This window comes from Callionymus lyra, chromosome 13, assembly GCF_982586985.1.
Source record: "Callionymus lyra chromosome 13, fCalLyr1.hap1.1, whole genome shotgun sequence".
Lineage (NCBI taxonomy): Eukaryota > Metazoa > Chordata > Actinopteri > Syngnathiformes > Callionymidae > Callionymus > Callionymus lyra.
In genome coordinates, this window is record NC_141830.1 from 21,527,574 (window position 1) to 21,547,025 (window position 19,452).

At 40.1% G+C, this 19,452-nt stretch overlaps 3 protein-coding genes across 4 annotated transcripts; 1 reads left to right on the top strand and 2 right to left on the bottom strand.

Annotated features, from left to right (window-relative positions):
- Positions 1-3,252: 3,252 nt before the first annotated feature.
- Positions 3,253-7,785, bottom strand: LOC148067767 (amine sulfotransferase-like). Its single transcript, XM_087806309.1, has 7 exons — positions 7,779-7,785; positions 6,571-6,741; positions 4,732-4,940; positions 4,505-4,631; positions 4,342-4,436; positions 3,448-3,628; positions 3,253-3,374 (listed from the first exon to the last, which is right to left on the bottom strand). Exons 1-7 carry the CDS (start codon positions 7,783-7,785, stop codon positions 3,256-3,258), a joined length of 909 nt encoding a protein of 302 aa, XP_087662435.1. The 3' UTR covers positions 3,253-3,255.
- Positions 7,786-8,210: 425 nt separating this feature from the next.
- LOC148067768 (serine/threonine-protein phosphatase PP1-beta catalytic subunit-like) lies at positions 8,211-16,245 on the top strand. Its single transcript, XM_087804931.1, has 8 exons — positions 8,211-8,302; positions 11,364-11,495; positions 13,004-13,234; positions 13,311-13,415; positions 14,628-14,699; positions 14,850-15,001; positions 15,069-15,203; positions 15,395-16,245. The coding sequence occupies exons 1-8, from the start codon at positions 8,251-8,253 to the stop codon at positions 15,497-15,499; spliced, it is 984 nt and encodes a 327-aa protein (XP_087661057.1). The 5' UTR covers positions 8,211-8,250; the 3' UTR covers positions 15,500-16,245.
- bpnt1 (bisphosphate nucleotidase 1) lies at positions 16,173-19,076 on the bottom strand. 2 transcript variants are annotated; one of them, XM_087804933.1, is made up of 10 exons: positions 18,728-19,076; positions 18,331-18,452; positions 18,163-18,267; positions 18,002-18,109; positions 17,897-17,945; positions 17,695-17,754; positions 17,525-17,616; positions 16,686-16,883; positions 16,507-16,612; positions 16,173-16,430 (listed from the first exon to the last, which is right to left on the bottom strand). In XM_087804933.1, the coding sequence occupies exons 2-10, from the start codon at positions 18,448-18,450 to the stop codon at positions 16,279-16,281; spliced, it is 990 nt and encodes a 329-aa protein (XP_087661059.1). In that variant the 5' UTR covers positions 18,451-18,452; positions 18,728-19,076; the 3' UTR covers positions 16,173-16,278. The 2 variants fall into 2 exon arrangements, with proteins under 2 accessions (XP_087661059.1, XP_087661058.1); XM_087804932.1 differs by lacking the exon at positions 17,695-17,754 and having other exon boundaries at positions 18,728-19,075.
- Positions 19,077-19,452: the final 376 nt, after the last annotated feature.

The window sequence follows — 19,452 nt, forward strand, 5'->3', positions numbered from 1 at the left end:
AAAAAGATATGTTACAGGTCTTAAATGGATGGACACGTATCTCATGTTAAACATCTAAATCTAATGTGGAGCCAAATTTAAAATTGATGCCATCCTATTTCTACCGAGGGCTCCTACACTCGCTACCTTGAAAAAATGGTCTGGGATCTCTTGACCCTCTGCCGTTTTGTAAGATTAAAATTGTTATATACATATACGTCATACTTAAATGAATGCTAAAAGAAAATCATAAATAAAGCAAGAGTATAATATACTCTGCTTGATACTCTTACTGGATTGAGATAGCTCAATTCAGGATTAGAGTCAATTCACCGTTAGAATCAACAGTTTTGTCTGCCTGCAACCATACCTAACAAAGGCACAGGAACAGACGAAGCCGGCGAAACCCCAGGGAGGAAGCGGAAAACAGGAAACAACGCCAACAACACGTGACCTCCACCCGAGAAAGTTTGAATAATAAGATTAACAGGAGGCAAACTATCTCAGCGGGGCACAAAGGAATTACAAAACTTGAAACGACAATTTGGCCTGAAGACCCGACCTCCTGGAAGCCTAACAGCTCGGGGCATCCTGTCCTGGACTGTCAATTTGTTGAGTTGCAGGAAGAAGGGTGCCCGGTGGATCGTTAAGGAAGCTTGTATTTTCTTTTACTTGGAAGTGGTAAATAAATGACCAGAACATACTCTGGATTGTTTTTCTCCACAAATCGAAGGGAATGTGGATGAAGCGCGCTGATTGGTCCCTGCTATTTTCGCACCATCGTCAGGGCTTCACATCATCATCAACATGGCCAACGGAAGCCGACGCTAGCGATACTAGTAGCTTGATCGAACAGGCGATTTCGTCTGTTCTTGCTGATTTAGATGGAGTTTCAGAGCTTGGTAGAAAAAGGATGGCACCGAGGCTAGTGGCTTTCCCCCTCCCTACTAAACTGGATGGATTATGTTTACTGCTCATAAGGTTTTAGACAATGTCAACAAAAGCCAACAAAATGTCCTGAAGTTAGCCAAGGTGACAAAACACTATAACTTTCTTTCAAATAAGAGAAGACTAACCTTCAACAAGTCTTCAAACATGACTTGATGTAGGTTCATTTTATCCTTTGCATTGTAATATTCTCTGATGTGATCAAACCCATATAAACCGTGGAAACAATTTGAATTAGTTACAATCATTGTGTTTGGTTTATTTTTATTTTTTTAAAACAGCTATTAAATCAACCTTTGCCGCCCATGAAGTCGTCAAAGAATTCATCGAAGCTCGTGGGAGTTTCTAGCATCACAAAGCTGGCAGAGAAGTGGTACAGAGATACCAGAACGTCCTTGGGGTTCTTCATCACATAGATGGTCTGAAAGATAGAAACACAAACAAGTCCTTAGAGTGAATAGCTTATAACGGAACACAAACGACATGTGTTTACACAGGCAGATGTTACACTTCAAATAAAGATTCAACGCCTACTAGGAAAAGTTATTTCTTGAGAAATGGAATGCTTATTTCATGACAGAAGCAGATTTTAACACAACACAATCTTACTTGCAAGAATAATCCATGATTAAATTGGTTCTTTTATTCCCTCAGGGAACCACTGTCAACATCGTCAGATAACATCTCTTCACCTCATCATACCTTCACTTGCTTCCCAGCGGCAGCATGTGTGCCATAAAGATGAGGTCTCGCCTGGCAATGAACACGATGTTAGGGTTAAAACTTTTGTTTCGAAGCTTAAAATACTCCTTCTTGGAGTGAACTAGAAAAGAATGCAACGTTACCAGATTAAATCCAGTTTTGTTTAATTTATATAAATAGTCCGACGTAAAAATGACAAGTTCATACAAGTTGGGAACCACGGTAAATCAGTGACAGTTTTATAGGTTGGTCTACATTTAAACATAAATCTTCCTACTATTGAAGACTTTAAGACTTTTGACGATACTTGATTTATGTGTGCTGACATACCAAAATTAAAGTTAACAGTCAGCAACCTGGCCAGGGCTCAGTGCCCAGAAACATGTTTTGTGGTTTTGACAATTAAGTGATAAAAACCTTTTTGAAGAAGTTTCTTCTTGTTTGTTTTTTTTGGCTACTCGTAGTGTTTCGATGTATTTTACTTTGATACATGTTTCTCTAACAAAGGAGATGAATATCCGGATAGTTCTGAACCGTCTGGATAAGCCCCAGGGACTCTACCCGAGCTACCTGAACCCAAACAGCGGCCAGTGGGGTCAACGTTTGCATTTTACTATGGAAAAAAAGACCAGTTTTTCTTTAAGGTCAAATTTGACTAGATTTCACTTTGTTTGTGACTTTGTAACAAGGTTATGGTGGTTGGGTGAAAATAAGTCAAATTTATCTAAACAAAAATGGGCTGATAAGATCCACAGAATCCATAACTGAGGACCGGAGAGCAGCACTACAGCTTCAAGTCTCTTAAGAATTCATCAATGACTAAGTTACTGCTCCCCTTCTTTTCATTTAAGAGTCTAATATTTCTTATATAAAAAAACAAAACATGTTCCTGCAGGAATTTTCCAAACTGGTACTGTGTCCTCATTTGATGATTCTGTATGCAAGTTACACCCATATAAAAGCTTCTTTACAGTTGAATGGAGAAGATCTTCTTCACACATTTTTAATGGGCATTATTATCTTCCTCATACCTGCAATTATCTACTTTCCTTAAATCTTGTATTGACTTTGTTCTATGTCTGTGTTATATTTCTCTTTTGTTGTTCTTTTGCTGGTAATAAACCCATATTTCAGAAAACATTTTTTGCCAAACATATAGAACAGGACCCTTCTCTTTGCTGATGACATCTTCATTTGATAATCGGTGGGTAAATCTTGCTGACAGGGTCAATTTCAATTTCCTGCACTCGACATCTTGGTGGTGTATTGTTAGTGAATTCAACCTTGGTGTCAAACTGAAGTTTTTACGTGTTCCCTTGCTTAAGTGGGTTTCCACAGCCTACACAATTTTCTTCCCATATTTTAAAAACCGACAAAGGTTTTTGATGATTCTAACTGATTTGTCGACATGCGTAATGAACCGGTGATCCAAGGTGTCCAATGTTCATCCTCCAAAGTAGCTGGGGTAGATTTCTGCTCTGACAGCTTGAAGGAACTACATGACCTTTCCCCAAAAAATATTTAGAACATTGTTGAAAAAAATGGGATGACAATCAAAGGTTTTGTGCTCCATTTTATTTATTTTTAAATGCCAGAACATTGTTTTTTGTTCATGTATTTTAAATATTACTGCTTGACCTCCCATATGATGTTCAGAGCGATTCCTTCCATCTTTTCCTGAAACACTTTGTCAAACTGTTCGTTTTGGGTCACGGTGAAGTAGTTCTTCCAGTCTCCTGCTTTACCTGTACCACACACAAAACGTCAAATTTTGATCGGAGGCAAAACAACTTCAGGATACATGTTTTGAGGGATTACCGCTGCGCATGGTGGGCTCATCCTTCCTGTAGCGACCCGTTTCCACCAGGTCCTTAAAGTTCGCTTTGGGGTTGGTCTTCATCTTTTCAAAGGTGGACAACTCCACAACCCGATTTATGGCCTCCTCGGACAAATCCTTCTCCAGGAACTTGCATATTTTCTGAACTTCACCTTTAGTATCCTGTCATTACATTTGAGAGTCAACTGGATGGAAAAACCAGCTGTTATTCATTCCAGTCTGGGTTTTTATGGTTGTGACCTTTGTTGTTGTCTCTTTCGTATTCAATGCCTTACTTAGGCACGTTGTGTGCTTCAGAGAGAAATCCAACAGACTATGACAATGTTTGTTCTATATTCCTCTCCTTGTACAAGTAAAATGATTTTGACTTTATGTACTAGTGTTCTAGTACAGTGCTGCGTCCAACAAAGGAGTTTGAAATGTATTGACTTCTATCCATCCCTGCTTTGTCTGCAATTATTGTTTGGAATTGCGTTAGGGTCACACAAATGTACATATAACAGGACATAGTTTTCCCTTTCCTCTTTTCTTCAACACTTTATGCATTAATGAAGTATAACAAGTAATGTTTTTAAATCAATTGTGTTATTTTTTTTTAATACCTGAAGATAAATATATATAAATATATATTACACATTTTTATTTTTATTTATTATTATATATTTCGAGGAGTGTTTCATTCCTTTTATTGAAATTGCTGAATTAATACAGCCGGTACTTGTTGCAGTTCATAACAACCACAGTGACTTAAAGATAAAGCATTGTCCTGGAAAATTAAAACGATAGCTTCTTGCAAACACAGCATCATTTGCTGTACGTGTTCATCAACAATATGCTTTGAAAAAAAACAACGAGTAGAAAACAAGAAGACTAACCTTCAACAGTTCTTCAAACATGACATAATGTAGATTCATCTTATCCTTTTCCTTGTAGTATTCTCTGATGTGATCAAACCACGAGCCCATGAACGCTTTAAAACAACACACTTATTGTATTAAATGTTTAACTTCATAAAAAGAATTCAGTCCAGAAACATACTTTTGCTGTTCATGAAGTCGTCAAAGAATTGATTGAAGCTGCTTGGAGTCTCCAGCATCACCCAGCTGGAGGAAAAGTGGTACAGAGACACCAGAACATCCTTGGGGTTCCTCATCAAATAGATGGTCTGTAAAACAAACACCAAGTCTAGCTCTAGTTAGCCATAGGTCACACAAGTTGAACACTAGTTAACCCCAGTACACTGAGGACAGAAACAAGTTAATGACCTTCACTTGTTTTTCCTTCACTCCCAGAGGCAGCATGTCAGGAGGGAGATGAGTGCGATTAAGGCGAGGGTCCGGCCTTAATCGTTGACAGTCGTCTATCGCTCCGCCTTCCATCCACGGAACACGGTTCCTGTTTGTGTCGTCCTCCTTTTGGTCCGGGTGAGCTTCGTCCATGATCTGGACTAGAATCTGCTGCATCCATAATGTACCTTAACGTGACATTAAACGATTTAAAAAGGTTTTATTTAGTGTAAACAGTCTATTAAAAGAACAGTGGTGCTACCTTGATTCATCTGCTAGTTTGACAAAGTACTGTCTAAAATACTACTAAGTAAGTAAGTGTTTGTAGAGCACTTTTCATGGCCACAAAGCGCTTAAACAATTAAAACAATACCCAATGAAATATATATTTTTTAAAAGGTCAAGACAACACCGAGACAAACACAGGAGTCTCAGAGAATCAAGGAAAAGCCTGCACGAATAAAAGTGTCTTAAGATGTTTCTTGAAGGAGTCAGTAGATCATCAAACACAGAGAGAGGAAGATCGTTCCAAAGCTTAGGAGCAACAGCCTGGAAGGATTTCTCTCCTCTGGTCCTGAACCGTGTTCAGGAACCATCAGTAGATTCTGATCCACAGACCTCAGAGCCCGAGCTGGGGTGTAAGTCTGGATCAGATCACTGATGGAAGGTCTGACCATGAATAGATCTGAAAGTAAGAACCAGAATTTTAAAGTTTATCCTGAAAGAAACAGGAAGCCAGTGAAGAGTTTTAAGGATCGGAAAAATGTGAGTTCTTCTACCAGAGCGGGTCAGAATTCTGGAGTTCTGGAGTTTTGTATTAACTGCAGGCGAGTTTGAGCTATAAAACTTTGGATTTATTTTTAAGACTACTTAACTCTTCCTCCGTTGGCCATCCAGAATTTTTTCCCGTTAAGATTTTTTTGATGTTGTCAACATGCAGCAGTGATGTGTATTTTTATTTTTACCACATGGAGACAACAAAATGAGTAAACTTTTCCTTCCCAGAGAACGACAGAGAGACGAGAAATGGCTGAAGCTAATAAGTTAGTGTTTGGGTAAATATGTGTAAAAACAAGTTGACGCTCACATTTGCAAAGGCAAGATAAACAAAGACAACATCACTCTACATTACTTTAGACAGGTCTATCCTTTCAACCGGTTTCACCTGTGTATGTATGTGTGTTTATGCACAGAAGTGTTGAGAGAGATATTTTATCTACAAATGGCAGTGAATGATGTTGATTTGAATATTGTCAAAATGAATTACGTAACTTTTCACGCATTTAGTTTGATATTTTAATTTCAATAATTAATAAATAAATGTTCTAGATTCAATTGTTTGATAGTTGACACTTTTATCGCCTGATCGATTATCGGTACTCTATTGTTTCTGTCTGGTGGCACTGTTAGACCAGCATTTATATTTAATTTGAAAGGCTTCAAATTTCTAAATATTGAATTTAAAAGGCTACTATTTAAAAAAATATCGAATCTAGAATCATTTTTTGAATTATTGAAAATAAAATATCAAACTGAATGTGTGAAAAATGATGTAGTTCATTTTGAAAATATTTAATTATACAATAAAACAATTCAAACGTTCAATGTACAAATTATTGCATTGAATTATCCAAAAGATAATTCAACGTTACAACATTAGCAAGGTTGAATTCAACGACTAAATATTCTGATGGCACTGATATACTTCCATAGAAACCTTCTCAGAGCTGGACGTAACAGGGGCAATTAACTATATGACATAACCATGATCTAAACACATCAGACAAAAATGTATTGCTCATTGGATCTGTCACTAACCTGATTTTGGGAAAGCGACGATGTACACGTCCGTGGGCCGAACATCCAAATGCAAAAGCTGGTCCAGGTCTCGGGGTGTCTTTCTCTCCTTCACCACAAAGTTCCAGCCCTTGTATTTATACAGATAAGGACTCACCAGGTCCAGAGAGTCCATCGGGGACGCAACAGGAGCTGAAGTGAAAAGACAGAAAAGTCTCACAACTCTTCTAAGTCCACAACCGTCACGACCGACCTGAGCTAACACGTAGAGTAATTAGCCGTGTCACGTGAGAGAGGCAGCAAGAAACCAGTCCTTCTCATGGATAAAAGAGTCTGTTTGTATCTGTTTGTGTAAGTAAGAGTGCCATTTACACTAAACTTGACTCTCTCGTTTGACACCCACTATGGGATGGCTAACGCACTGTTAGACGAGGGAGGATGTAAATTATCTTCACGTTCACTGCATCACAATGATTGTCTTTGACAGGTATAATTTTTGACAGGTCGGTATGTGAAGGCTCTGCGTTTCACAGTAAAGCAGTAAAAATTCCTTATAACTTAGCTACCACTTTACACATCCGACAGGTTCGTTATAATCAATCACACAAGGGGCCGAACAAAATGTATACTAAGAAAACTGTATCAAGAAGTTCAAGATTTTGATACGATTTTTTCATACAGGTTGGCTCCATTTTTATTAATTATATCTGTGTTTGCCCCCATTCTTTAACACCCCCTTTCAATTCCATTCCTTTAACATTGGTTTTACTCTTGCTGGAATTGTCATTTTTTAACGTAGTCAATCTCTGTTTCTTCAACCCAAGGTCACCACATCGACATGGACATTAATCTACTAAGATTTTGAGACAAACATCTGGTGGGCCACATAGAATAACTTGACCGGATCTGGTCCCAGGGCTTTCAGCTTAGGGGGTGTTGGAAAATATCCATATGGCGAAATATATATATATATATTGCAATATCTTTTCCGTAATACTGTATCGCTACCTGACAGCACTGTATCCTTTTTAAAAAAAATGTGTTACCAATTATTATTTTATGGTTTATAGATCAATAATGTGTGTGTAATAAATAAATAAATAAATAAATAAATATATACATTTTTAACAATTTACATTCCAATATTCACGTCGTGAATTATTATTATTTGTCTTACTAGATGGCAGCAGTCATGTTTACACAGGCAAGGTAAACAAAGATAACATTACTGGACATTACTTTTGACAGGTCTATCCTCTCAACCGGTTTCACCTGTGTATGTATGTGTGTTTATGCACAGAAGTGACGAGGGAGATATTTTATCTACAGATGGCAGTGAATGATGTACTTTAATTATATCAGTGTCATCAGAATAATAATGAATGGTTGAATATAACATTTCAAATATTGCAACGTTGAATTCGGTTTTGGAATAATTGAATTCAATCATTTGAATTTTAAAAGGATTTATTTGTTTTTATTATATAATTTAATTTGTTCGGACTGTGGGGTTAGTATTTTTGAAATGCCAGTATCTATTTAAGAGTAGTGTTAAAAATGCTATAATATTGTTATCATTAAAAGCTGTAAACTTGTTATTGGAGTTTGAACGACAGTCGGCAGCACTGGCCCTTTAACGAGCCTGCGAGTCCACACTCAGGGACCGCAGTCCCACGTCTTCCTGCCTCCGTGACTGAAAACATGGCGGAAAGCGAGCTCAACGTTGACAGCCTCATCTCCCGCCTTCTAGAAGGTACTCGTTCCACCATCTCTAGCACCTCCGCGCCGGTCACACGGCACGACGAGTAGAGGACGGAGCCGTATTTGCTCCACGACGAGCGTCAACTGAGCTCCTCGACGAGGCGCCGTCGTTGCTAGTTGTTAGCATCTGCGTAACACTGGGGACGACGGAGCGCCGCATGAAAATGGCGCATCCTCGCTAAACCTAGCGGCGCGTTAGCTCTTCTGTGTTTGTTGAACACGAGTGTGAAGTGTTTGGTGTTAAATAAATGACACTCGACGGAAGGACAAACAAACACAAGTGTATGTTTTGAGGCGCTGGAGTACGTGGTTTACCTGGACACGCCCCCTCATAGTGGCTGTTAGCAGGGGTCGGCTGGTAAACAGTAGTCCTAGCGTTTAACAAACAAGCGTTTACTTTGAAGCAACACAACTTTATTCAATGACAAAACCTACAATCCATCATTTTAAATTCACTGGTGATGGTAGCATTGTTTCTCCTAGAGAGGAAACAAGTAATAAATCTAATGTAACATCTAATGGTAACTATTATACATTCAAACGGTGGTGACGAGTAGAGATAAAAAAAAAAGAGAACAGTTGTCATTTAAATGTGTGAATAAATAACATAACCTTCAACTGTTGTACATCCAAACAGTGCCTTTTCAAATATCTCTGTGGCCCTTGACCCCCATGCTTCTGGTCAGTGTCACTTATACTGTTACTTAAATAAAACATTTACTGACTCCTTTAAGAAACATCTTAAGACGTTTTTATTTGTTCAGGCTTTTCCTTGATTTTCTGGAACTCCTGTTGTGTTATCAGTTTTATCTTGATCTTTAAAATATATACTTTATTGAATATTGTTTTGATTATTTAAGCGCCTTGTGACCCTGGTCTAGAAAAGCGCTATACAAATAAAAATGACTTACTTACTTATTTCAAATAACATTAGCTCAGCAATCTTCAAAATAAAGGCATCTCATAATGTTACTTTACATAATGTTTGTCAAGTGTTAGAAACAAACGTCTGTGTGAGTGTAGCTATAGATAAGTAAAGGTTATTTGTAAAGATCTTTCTAGACCAGGGTAAAAAAAAAAGTGTTATCTCAAATAATAGATTTTGTGTTTGTTGTAAGTTAATCATGACAAAATGAGCTCACCTTGACCTTTTCATACATGTTTTTTCCAAGTGTTGGTTCGAAGTGCTTCCTCCTTAATTTTACAAAACTTCAGAGACATGTATGCAGATTTTTGAGGGTTAATAATTTCTTCACTTTCTTCTACCTCGAATCTAAAACTTTTACAGATCAGACTCGGACCGGCAGGTTCATCAATAAGACAAGTCCATTTGTTTTGTCACTTGAAATAAGCGAAGCCATAGTTTTGAAGGCGGCAGAGCGTCCTTTTTGGAGCTCACTGTACGCACACGCACATACTACTACTTACGGTACCAGAGGAGCTGGTGTAGTTATCTGTGTGTGCTGGTACCAAATTGGTCACAAAGCATCGATTCTTGTGACAAGCCTAGTAAACATCGTCGTGAGGACGAGTGAATTAAAGCGAAATAATCCTCAAGGAAAAGCATGTGATTATACGTTTAGCATTCTAACTTTCCTTAATGTGTTTACTGTTTCGATGTAGTGCTTTGAAGATATCATTGTTGCGTCTAATAATACGGCTCTAAAGAAAGCAGGCCAAAAGAATACTTGGAAACCTCCCTAGGAACACAAAACAAAGTTTGTGTAATGTACCACATAATGACCAACTTGTAACAGGATATCTTTGGATGACGAGACTTTCTTTCTCTTTCATTAACAACCCACGTGCACAGATATATACCTTGTGTTGTGTAGGACCAGCTACTTCTTTCTAAATTCAAAGTCGATGTGTTTACATCTTTGAATGTTTCTCAGAGATTGTAGCGAGAGATGGACAACTACTCTTACCTAGAGATGCATTTCATGAGTGAGTTGCGTCGTCAAGAAATAGATATTTTACAAAACATATTGTTTTCAGGAAAAAAGAAAACATTATCAACACCATCTCCAATTGTCTTATTTCACTTTTGATTTATCACAAGATGCAGTATCATTTAAGTTCCTCCACAGCTTTTCAAATAAAACAAATCTCTCAGGCAGAAAGTTTGATGATAGCAGCCTCACAGTATCAATATTTTAAAACTACTTTGCAACTGTTTAAATGGTATTCTTCCTCTCGGGGTCAAAATCATAAACAAATTATGTTGTTTTCTTCTACAAATAACATCGGGGGTTTGTGCTGCGTGGACCTCATCACCACGCATCTCCAGCTGAGCCGACAAGCTGTTCATTCCTCTTCTGTTGAAAGCTTGTTGTTGAGCTGAAATACATATTTAAAAGGGTGCAGTATGTGAACTCGAGTTGATTATACTTATGCTCCTTGTCTTAACAAGAAGGATCGGTCTCGCCTGCAGTTAATACAGAACTCTGCACGAGAATTCTGACCTGCTCTAGTAGAAGAACTCACATTTCTCGATCCTTAAAACTCTTCTCTGGCTGCCAGTTTCTTTCAGGATCAACTTTAAAATTCTGGTTCTTACTTTCAGATCTATTCATGGTCAGACCTTCCATCAGTGATCTGATCCAGACTTACACCCCAGCTCGGGCTCTGAGGTCTGTGGATCAGAATCTACTGATGGTTCCTGAACATGCTTCCGGACCAGAGAAGAGAAATCCTTCCAGACTGTTGCTCCTACGCTTTGAAATGATCTCTGTGTTTGATGATCTACTGACTCCTTCAAGAAACATCTTAAGACACTTTTTTTTTTCGTGCAGGCTTTTCCTTGATTCTTTGAGACTCCTGTGTTTGTCTCGATGTTGTCTTGAACATTTAAGTATATATTTTATTGAGTATTGTTTTGATTGTTTATTGGCTTTGTGACCCTGGTTTAGAAAAGCGCTCTAGAAATATTACTTGCTTACTTACTTACTCTAAGACTCTTCGTTGTAGATCATGTATAGGTACATTTCGGCACCAATCGTTGTTTTAAAATGAATCATGACGCTCCACTCGTGTCTCTCTCTCTCCCTCAGTGCGAGGATGTCGTCCAGGGAAAATCGTACAGATGACGGAGGCCGAGGTCAGGGGTCTTTGCATCAAGTCCAGAGAGATCTTCCTCAGCCAGCCCATCCTGCTGGAACTGGAGGCTCCGCTGAAAATCTGTGGTGAGAAGAATGTTTTTTTTCTCTCTTGAACCTTGATATGGAAAAGTATAATTTTTCTCTGGACTGTTGGGGGCGGTTCAGAGGAAGGTTATTTCTGTGGGCTGTGCTGCTCATCCTTGAGATGGGCAGAGTTATTCTGGGCCTGAGGATTCTGCATTTTGCAATTGTACATGTTGAGATGGAAAGTCTCCTTTCTGTACCAAATTAGGGCTGAACGATTAATCGCATTTGTGCACCACCGGCGTGTTTGTGTGTCACATAAGTCACCTTATGCAATCACACAATTCAAATTGTGTAAATGATAATATATTATTGTGTATGACAGGAAATGCAATTAAACACATGTGAAACTCGCATAATCGCATAAATAATCGCAATATTTCGGAAAATAATCACAATTATATTTTTTAATAATCCTTCAGCCATATACCAAATTGTGTTTATTCTAGTTTAACTTAAAAAAACGGTAAACCAAGCAGTGAATGCACAGATAATTCATGTTCTTTCTGTTTCCAGCATAAGCTAGCTTCAGTGTGTTCTCGCCTCTGAATTCAAGTCGGCATAAGTTTCCGCCTGGTTGAGAGTCACTATAGTTCACTGTGTTCTACTGGGAATGTTAGTGCTTGATAATCTTCCTTTGAGCTCTAAACACTTTTAGTGAGGTTATTGTTCACAAAGCAAGTCTTGCATGTGTGATTGTGATTATAGTTTGAATAAAAAGCAAATATAACAGCATATGGACCTACAAAGTTGCTATTTATTCAAATAAAGTCTGAATGTAATCTGCAAAACAACGAAGACGTCGGTTGTAAGTGGCAATCATGTCACGTTCACGTGTGAAGCTCTTTAATATTATATGTTGGTTACAGTGAAATTCAAGGTTTTCATAGGTCAGTGAAGGCATCATAAGACTGATGAGACTGAGAGACGTCTGAGTGTTTTGTTGTGTAGCTGTGTGAGACACAACGGTGTGTTTGGCCTGTAGTTTTTAACTAGTTTGCAAATGTATAAACAGCTACAATATTCATTCATTGTCTACCGCTTTATTTATCCCTTATGGGGGTTCGCGGGGAGACTGGAGTCTATCCCAGTTTCATTGGGCGAGAGGCAGGGGACATCCTGGGCAGGACACCAGTCTGTCGAACGGCACACAAAGACGGACAACTATTCACACACACACTCATACCTATGTACAATTTCCCCAAGTTCTCAATCAACCTCTGTATGTTTTTGGACTGTGGGAGGAAACTTCAGAAACTCTACACAGAAAGGTCACAAGTTGGCTTGGCTTGGAAGCGAACCAGCAAAGTGGCAGCGCTAACCACTGCACCACCGTGAGCCCACAGCTAGAATATATATATATACATACATTAGTAATTTATAGACATCTTTAAAGGAGCGCACACAGTACTGTGGTTCCAAATATTAATCAAGGCCACGAAACCCCTTATTCTGAACCACTAGACTGATGCTTCAAGCTCCTCACCCGAGGTGGTTGTGTCGTGCAGGGGACATCCACGGCCAGTACACGGACCTGCTGCGGCTCTTTGAGTACGGCGGTTTCCCCCCCGAAGCCAACTACCTGTTCCTGGGCGACTACGTGGACCGAGGGAAGCAGTCGCTGGAGACCATCTGCCTGCTGCTGGCCTACAAGATCAAGTACCCGGAGAACTTCTTCCTGCTGCGGGGGAACCACGAGTGCGCCTCCATCAACCGCATCTACGGCTTCTACGACGAGTGTGAGTCTGGAGCAGGAAGTGGATCATTTGGAGAACCGCCCGGTGAGAATCGAATCATGATGTACTCTCTCTGCAGGCAAGCGCAGGTTCAACATCAAGCTCTGGAAAACATTCACCGACTGTTTCAACTGTTTGCCGATCGCCGCCATCATCGATGAGAAGATCTTCTGCTGCCACGGAGGTCAGTGACGAGTCACGTTGAGGTTCCTTTGAGTCGAACACAGAGACCGAACTTGAGCACCTGGAGCCAGTTGTTCCAAGATGATCGGATTCATCTTGAAAATTAGTATTTTAAAAAGGGAAAGAAGAATTCTGAAATAAGTTTGAATGATATAATCAAACCCTAGTTTTAATCTGGATAGAACCTTCAGTTTGTGTCAATCAAAACATGGATGTGGAAAATTCTGATCCAAAATTAATTTATTCTTTTTATAAATACCTTTTATTTATATTTTGCACTAGATTGATTCAATAGATGACATAGATAAAGTCGATTATACTTATTATAATTATACTTTAATTGTTTCAGTATAACAAAGTCAAATTTAAATCAAAATAATATTGAAATAAAGCCCAAGAGTTGAATAATAAACAAATCATATATTCAATATTTCTATCTATTATTGTTAATAAATTGTAAAAAAAAAAGATGAAATAATAATGTAATATAATGTCAACCGTTTTAATTTGACTTTTTATTAGGGGTCGTATTGATAAGTATTTTCTTCTTTATGGTACTGAATGGATATTTGACTAAAGCTGTATCGATTTAAAAAATATTAAAGGGCTTTAGGCTTTGAAATCATTTCATATTCATCATATTTGTTATGATTCATATTCCAATAAAGTCTGGATATAAATAAAATATTTTTTTATATTTCAAAATTCAACAACAAATTGCGTTTGTTCATGTTTGTGTTGCAACTAAACTTTCAGCCACTAGATGGCAGCAGTTGTTACGTCCTACACAGTTAAAGAAGAGATTAAATCCTGCGAGATCCTGGTGGGGACGAAAGGATACAGTGACTCCAGCAGCTTTTAAAGCTGATGTTTGGACATATTTTGATTTAAAAACAAATGAAAGCAGTTACGACTTTGTCAAGAGTCATAATTACTATAACTGTATAACCTTGCTACAATACCAGATTCCTGCTATTAACCCTGAAGTTAAAATGACTTGTATTTTTATCTAAAAAAAAAAAGAAACTAAACATTTGTGATATTAATCTGGATTAAGATGATTTAATCCGATGTTGAAAATCATCATAAAAGTAAGACGGATAAACATGATCCTGGATAACAAAACATTTCCAAATCATTTTGATCCTGATTAAATGTTATGAACAAATGTCCCCTGAGGTCAAAAACAAAAATCTCCTCTTATGTCTCTAAGGTTTGTCTCCAGATCTTCAGTCCATGGAACAAATTCGACGCATCATGAGACCAACGGACGTCCCAGACACGGGTGATCAGAGAGACCAAGAATGTTGTAGATGAGGAAGACATGATGTGGAGGAGGGGCTACATGTGGCTCAGGGGCCGTGGGTTTCAGGCCCCTGGACTACAGGTGAAGGTTGAGGAGACCTGCTCGGCTCAACTCTGCGTCTCCTCCCAGGTTTGCTGTGCGACCTGCTGTGGTCGGACCCCGACAAAGACGTGCAGGGGTGGGGGGAGAACGACCGGGGGGTGTCCTTCACGTTCGGCGCCGACGTGGTCAGCAAGTTCCTGAACCGACACGACCTGGACCTCATCTGTCGAGCGCACCAGGTGAGGATCACACAACTGGCCTGCAGGCGAGAACCCAAAACCAACCGCGTTTTGCTTTTTCCCGCAGGTGGTTGAAGACGGTTACGAGTTCTTTGCCAAGCGACAGCTGGTGACTCTGTTCTCGGCCCCGAACTACTGCGGAGAGTTCGACAACGCTGGCGGGATGATGAGCGTGGACGAGTCCCTCATGTGCTCGTTTCAGGTGATACAAGCCGATTCACAATACCTTTGAGTATTGACGACTGAAAGTTTCATATCGAAAATAGCCTTTTAAACTATAGATATGTATAGGTATTTTAATATGTACGTGAGAACTACTAGTGGTTCTAAAAATGTAATTAGTTTCATGTGTCGAAGGATGAATGTTGCAAAAACATTGTGTCTCTGATCCAGATCCTGAAACCCTCGGAGAAGAAGGCCAAGTACCAGTATGGAGGAGTGAACTCGGGACGCCCCGTCACTCCTCCTCGCACCACTCAGGCTCCCAAAAAGAGGTGAGCAGCTTCAGCAGCGCCCCCTGCCGGCCGCCCTCAAACACTCCAGCCTCCTCTACAGCTCGTTCATGTGTAAACACAAAAGTCCTGGAGTGTGTTTTTCTCTCTTCTTTTGCTTGATGTGGGTATTTTTATCAACACGAGTGGTGTTTTATTCTTTTTTTTAAAAAGCGACTCCATTGTGTGTCAACTTAATCCATTCCAGAATATTTGACTCCGGATGAAGAGATCTCAAAGAGGTTGATTTTTTTTGTTGTTGATCCTATTGCGTTTAGAGGCAGCGTTTAGAGGCAGCGACGTCGTTTATTATTTCACATCAACAGCAGCATGTTCGGTGTCCGAGGGTTTTCCTTTAACCATACTTACTATAGCGACTGCAGGTGTGACGTCCGCTGGCTACGCATGTGCACTTTCGGTTTTGTGTGGAAATTAAAAGTCTATAGAACCATTGAATGTCCTGGAAAACAAGCAGAATCTTCCACCAAAGCTTCAGCTTTGAGAGTGTTTATGTTCGCGGTGATTTAGGCCACAAAACGTTTAGATTCTCTGGAACCCACAGCCGTGGATCTTCCTCCTCGACACTTGCATGTCACTGTAAATACGTCATGAGGTGAAGACGATGTTCAAGAATGAAGTCACTATTTATCCAGTGTGTTTTTATTTATTCAATCTTTGCCTTCTTTTGCTTTGTAAATCTAAAAACCATATGCAGAGATTTGTACGAGTGAAATAAATGGAAGTGATGTTGAACACGAGCCTGAACCCCGTGTCGTCTCGCTCGCCTCAGTCGGACTTCAGCGCCTGCAGCACCGAGGCGGGGACTCTGCTGGCGTAGTGGTCGTGGTGGCGCAGGGTGGCCAGAACCCCCGCCGCGTTCATGTGCTTGACGTGTGAGTGGTAGACGTACGGCTTGTTGTGCATGTCGGTCAGTCGTCCTGCGGGAGAGATGATGAAGCTCGGAGTCTGGATCTACGACCCGCCAAAACATTATGACCACCGAGAGGCGGGTACCTCCGACAGCGTGCAGGATCGCTTCGGGAGCACACGTGTCCCACTTCTTGCAGCCCGGACTGGCGAACACGTACGCTGACGCCCTTCCCTCGATCAGCTGGATGATCTGAATAAGACGCACCTTTAATCTTCATTTCATCCAATACCTTTGCTTCAATTTGTACTTTCATCCCACCGACCTTGTTTCCGGCGCCGCCCACTCGCACGACCTCGTGCGGCTCCATGGCGTCTACGCAGTCGGTCACCAGCTTGTTGCTGTGAGAGCGGGTCGTCGTGACGATGCGTCGGTCGCCGGGAACTTCCTGCAGCTGGAACCCAAACGCTCCCAAACCCGGAATTCCCCAAATGGTTCTTCCCAGGGTCGCTCCCGCTCCGAGCTGAAGAGAAACCACAGCAACGTCAGGAATTAACAAGTTACCTTTACTGGTAACTACAAGTTACTTCCTTTAAAAGCAACTTAGTTTGTTTGAGATTAATTAGTTACTATGAAAAAAAGGTATGAACATCAAATAATTTAAACAAATGAAATTGTACAATTAACATGAAAATATTCACGTTGTGTTCATTTGTGTTGCAATTAAACTTTCGGCCGCTAGAGGGCAGCAGTTATTACATCACCTTATGATAAACACTGAAACCTCACGTGATCCCAGCAATGACTGAGGACGAGAGGATACAGCAACTCCAGCATCTTTTAAAGCTGATGTTTGGACATATTTTGGTTTCAAAACAAATAAAAGCAGTAACGATTTGCTGGGATCCGTTTTTCCTTCGTCTTACTTCAACTGTAGAGTGTCTTGAGATAACTTTGTTATGATAAGACAATTTAAATAAAATTGAACTGGTCAAGAGTCATGTGGTCTGACAAGTACCAGAGTCAAGTACTCGACATTACCACAAATATTGTCGTCACTACAGTATATCAATATATCCTAATTTAGCGGTTTTATTGTGAGATGTATCGCCATATTCTTGCCGATGCACACCTCCAGTGATAATAGCTTGAGTTAGTGCAGACCTGGTAGTTGTAGAACGGCTGGTTAATGACACCAGCGATCGCTCTGCCCTGATGTGCGATTCCGATCAGCACCGTCACGTTGTCCAGGAGCCCTGCGGAGGAGAGAAGCTTCACTTTACATCAGTGTCTGCATGCTAGAAGTCCCACAGTAAATCTGGAGGATACCATACAGAAAGCCTTGCTCAAGGGCTTAAGAGACTCTTTCTTATCAGTACGGAGGCACTTTGAAGCTGAATCACCAGCAGAGAGGAGAGAGTGGGCGGTAGAGGAGGTCAGCGAGTGATTCATCCTGACTCAGCAATTTCGACAAATCATTAAGAATAAATGGAACATTCAGACGAGCCGATCGTGTGAAGAACGTATTCAACTCACCTTCTGTGTACTCCTTGGTTCCGTCCAGAGGATCCACCCAAACCACCAGCTGGAATAATGTCACCGTTATAGATCCAAACAATAATCCTGTGACATGTGACCTACTTCCTCCTCTTTGATCCCGCTGATCTCTAATGGACACGGCTTCTGTAGAATCTCCTCACAGATGCCATTTTCCACCATATCTTCTGGGACCTCCTCAGATGGAAGATCCTGCAGGACAGAGCGAGTCAAAGGGGGGTTCAACACAACGTGATCCTTCTCACCTCCTCCCCGATGATGGTGATTTTGGGGAAGCGTCTGGAAAGCGAGGCGCAGATGCTCTGCTGCGCCAGCCTGTCGGCCAAAGTCTGCAGGTCGTTGGCGCCGGTCTGTGCAAAGACCACGTCTATAGAACGGCAACCAGGGCATTTGAAAAAAAAAGTGAGTCTAACCTTCTCGACGATCCCAAGCTCTCCACTGTGGAGGACCTTCCTTACGATCTCTCCTGCTCTCTCAGCCACAGAGAAGGCTGACGCCACCAGACGCATGACCACAGCTGGACTTCCAGACATCCCTGTAGGCAACAGGTGGAAAAACAGTCATTAATTCAAACCAGCAACACTAGTAAAGTTGTGATATTACTGTGAAAATTAAATTAAAAATTAGATGAATAAAGTTCTACCTAACCTAAAACAAGTGCAGAAATAAAAACAAACAAACGTATATATCTGATCAGAGGTGACAGGTCTCAGGTAATGACCCTCAGGTGAGTGACTGCGTCATCAAGCTACCGATAAAATGAGATCAGGATCATGACTGGAATAACAATAGAAAGTATTGATGACTTACTGTTTGAGCACGAACACACACAGAGACGTGACTTGTTGGTTTCTTGAAGAGAGAGTTGAATGGACCCTGGTCTAGAAAGATTCCCTAGAAATAACCATTACTTCCTAACTTACTACTTTTCACCTAGTTAGCTAACATCAGCCGTCAAGATGCTAACTCTCCGAACAAGGAGGCTTCGGATATCAATGAAAACGTTGAGAAATGTTGAAAGACGGCATAATCCAGCTGGGTGCTCTAGAAGAATGGAAACGCCAGTCATGTGCGGGTGAAAGGCGGTTCAAAAACTGCAGAATTTGAGGTAAAAGTGGTGTTTTCAAATAAGCCGAGGCGATACCGGAAGTACATAGGATGTAGTTTTCTTTTTCTGGAGGTTCAAGCGACGTAGTTCCTGAGGTCCTAGTGCCCGTAGTGTTCACTTAATAAGACTACAACGTAAAAAAAGACAAAAGTTTTAATACATTTTTTTTAACTTGTTTGATTGAAACCATTTTAGTTTATTAAAGCAAAATTCCCTTTGATTCAAAATAGATTTTTTAATTGAAGGAATATCTTTTTTCCAAGGACCCTTTACAAAAAATAAAAACAAATCTACTTTGATAGAACAAAATCCTTTTTTACCATAAATAGTATTATAGGGCTCTGAGGTCTGTGGATCAGAACTCCTGTTGTGTTATCAGTTTTATCTTGCCCTTTAAAGTATATACTTGAGTATTGTTTTGATTGTT

Excerpts from the sequence above, each read along its gene's own strand:
- LOC148067767 (XM_087806309.1), bottom strand. Across the intron at positions 3,629-4,341 it reads TGTTTGAAGAACTGTTGAAG|GATACTAAAGGTGAAGTTCA; the intron begins GTTAGTCTTCTT and ends ATGTAATGACAG. Across the intron at positions 3,375-3,447 it reads TGAGCCCACCATGCGCAGCG|GTAAAGCAGGAGACTGGAAG; the intron begins GTAATCCCTCAA and ends TGTGTGGTACAG.
- LOC148067768 (XM_087804931.1), top strand. The coding sequence starts at position 8,251 with ATGGCGGAAAGCGAGCTCAACGTTGACAGCCTCATCTCCCGCCTTCTA. Across the intron at positions 11,496-13,003 it reads GGCTCCGCTGAAAATCTGTG|GGGACATCCACGGCCAGTAC; the intron begins GTGAGAAGAATG and ends TGTGTCGTGCAG. Across the intron at positions 15,204-15,394 it reads CCCTCATGTGCTCGTTTCAG|ATCCTGAAACCCTCGGAGAA; the intron begins GTGATACAAGCC and ends TCTCTGATCCAG.
- bpnt1 (XM_087804933.1), bottom strand. The coding sequence starts at position 18,450 with ATGTCTGGAAGTCCAGCTGTGGTCATGCGTCTGGTGGCGTCAGCCTTC. Across the intron at positions 17,755-17,896 it reads AACCAAGGAGTACACAGAAG|CTTCAAAGTGCCTCCGTACT; the intron begins GTGAGTTGAATA and ends CTGGTGATTCAG. Across the intron at positions 16,431-16,506 it reads GATCCTGCACGCTGTCGGAG|GACGACTGACCGACATGCAC; the intron begins GTACCCGCCTCT and ends TCTCTCCCGCAG.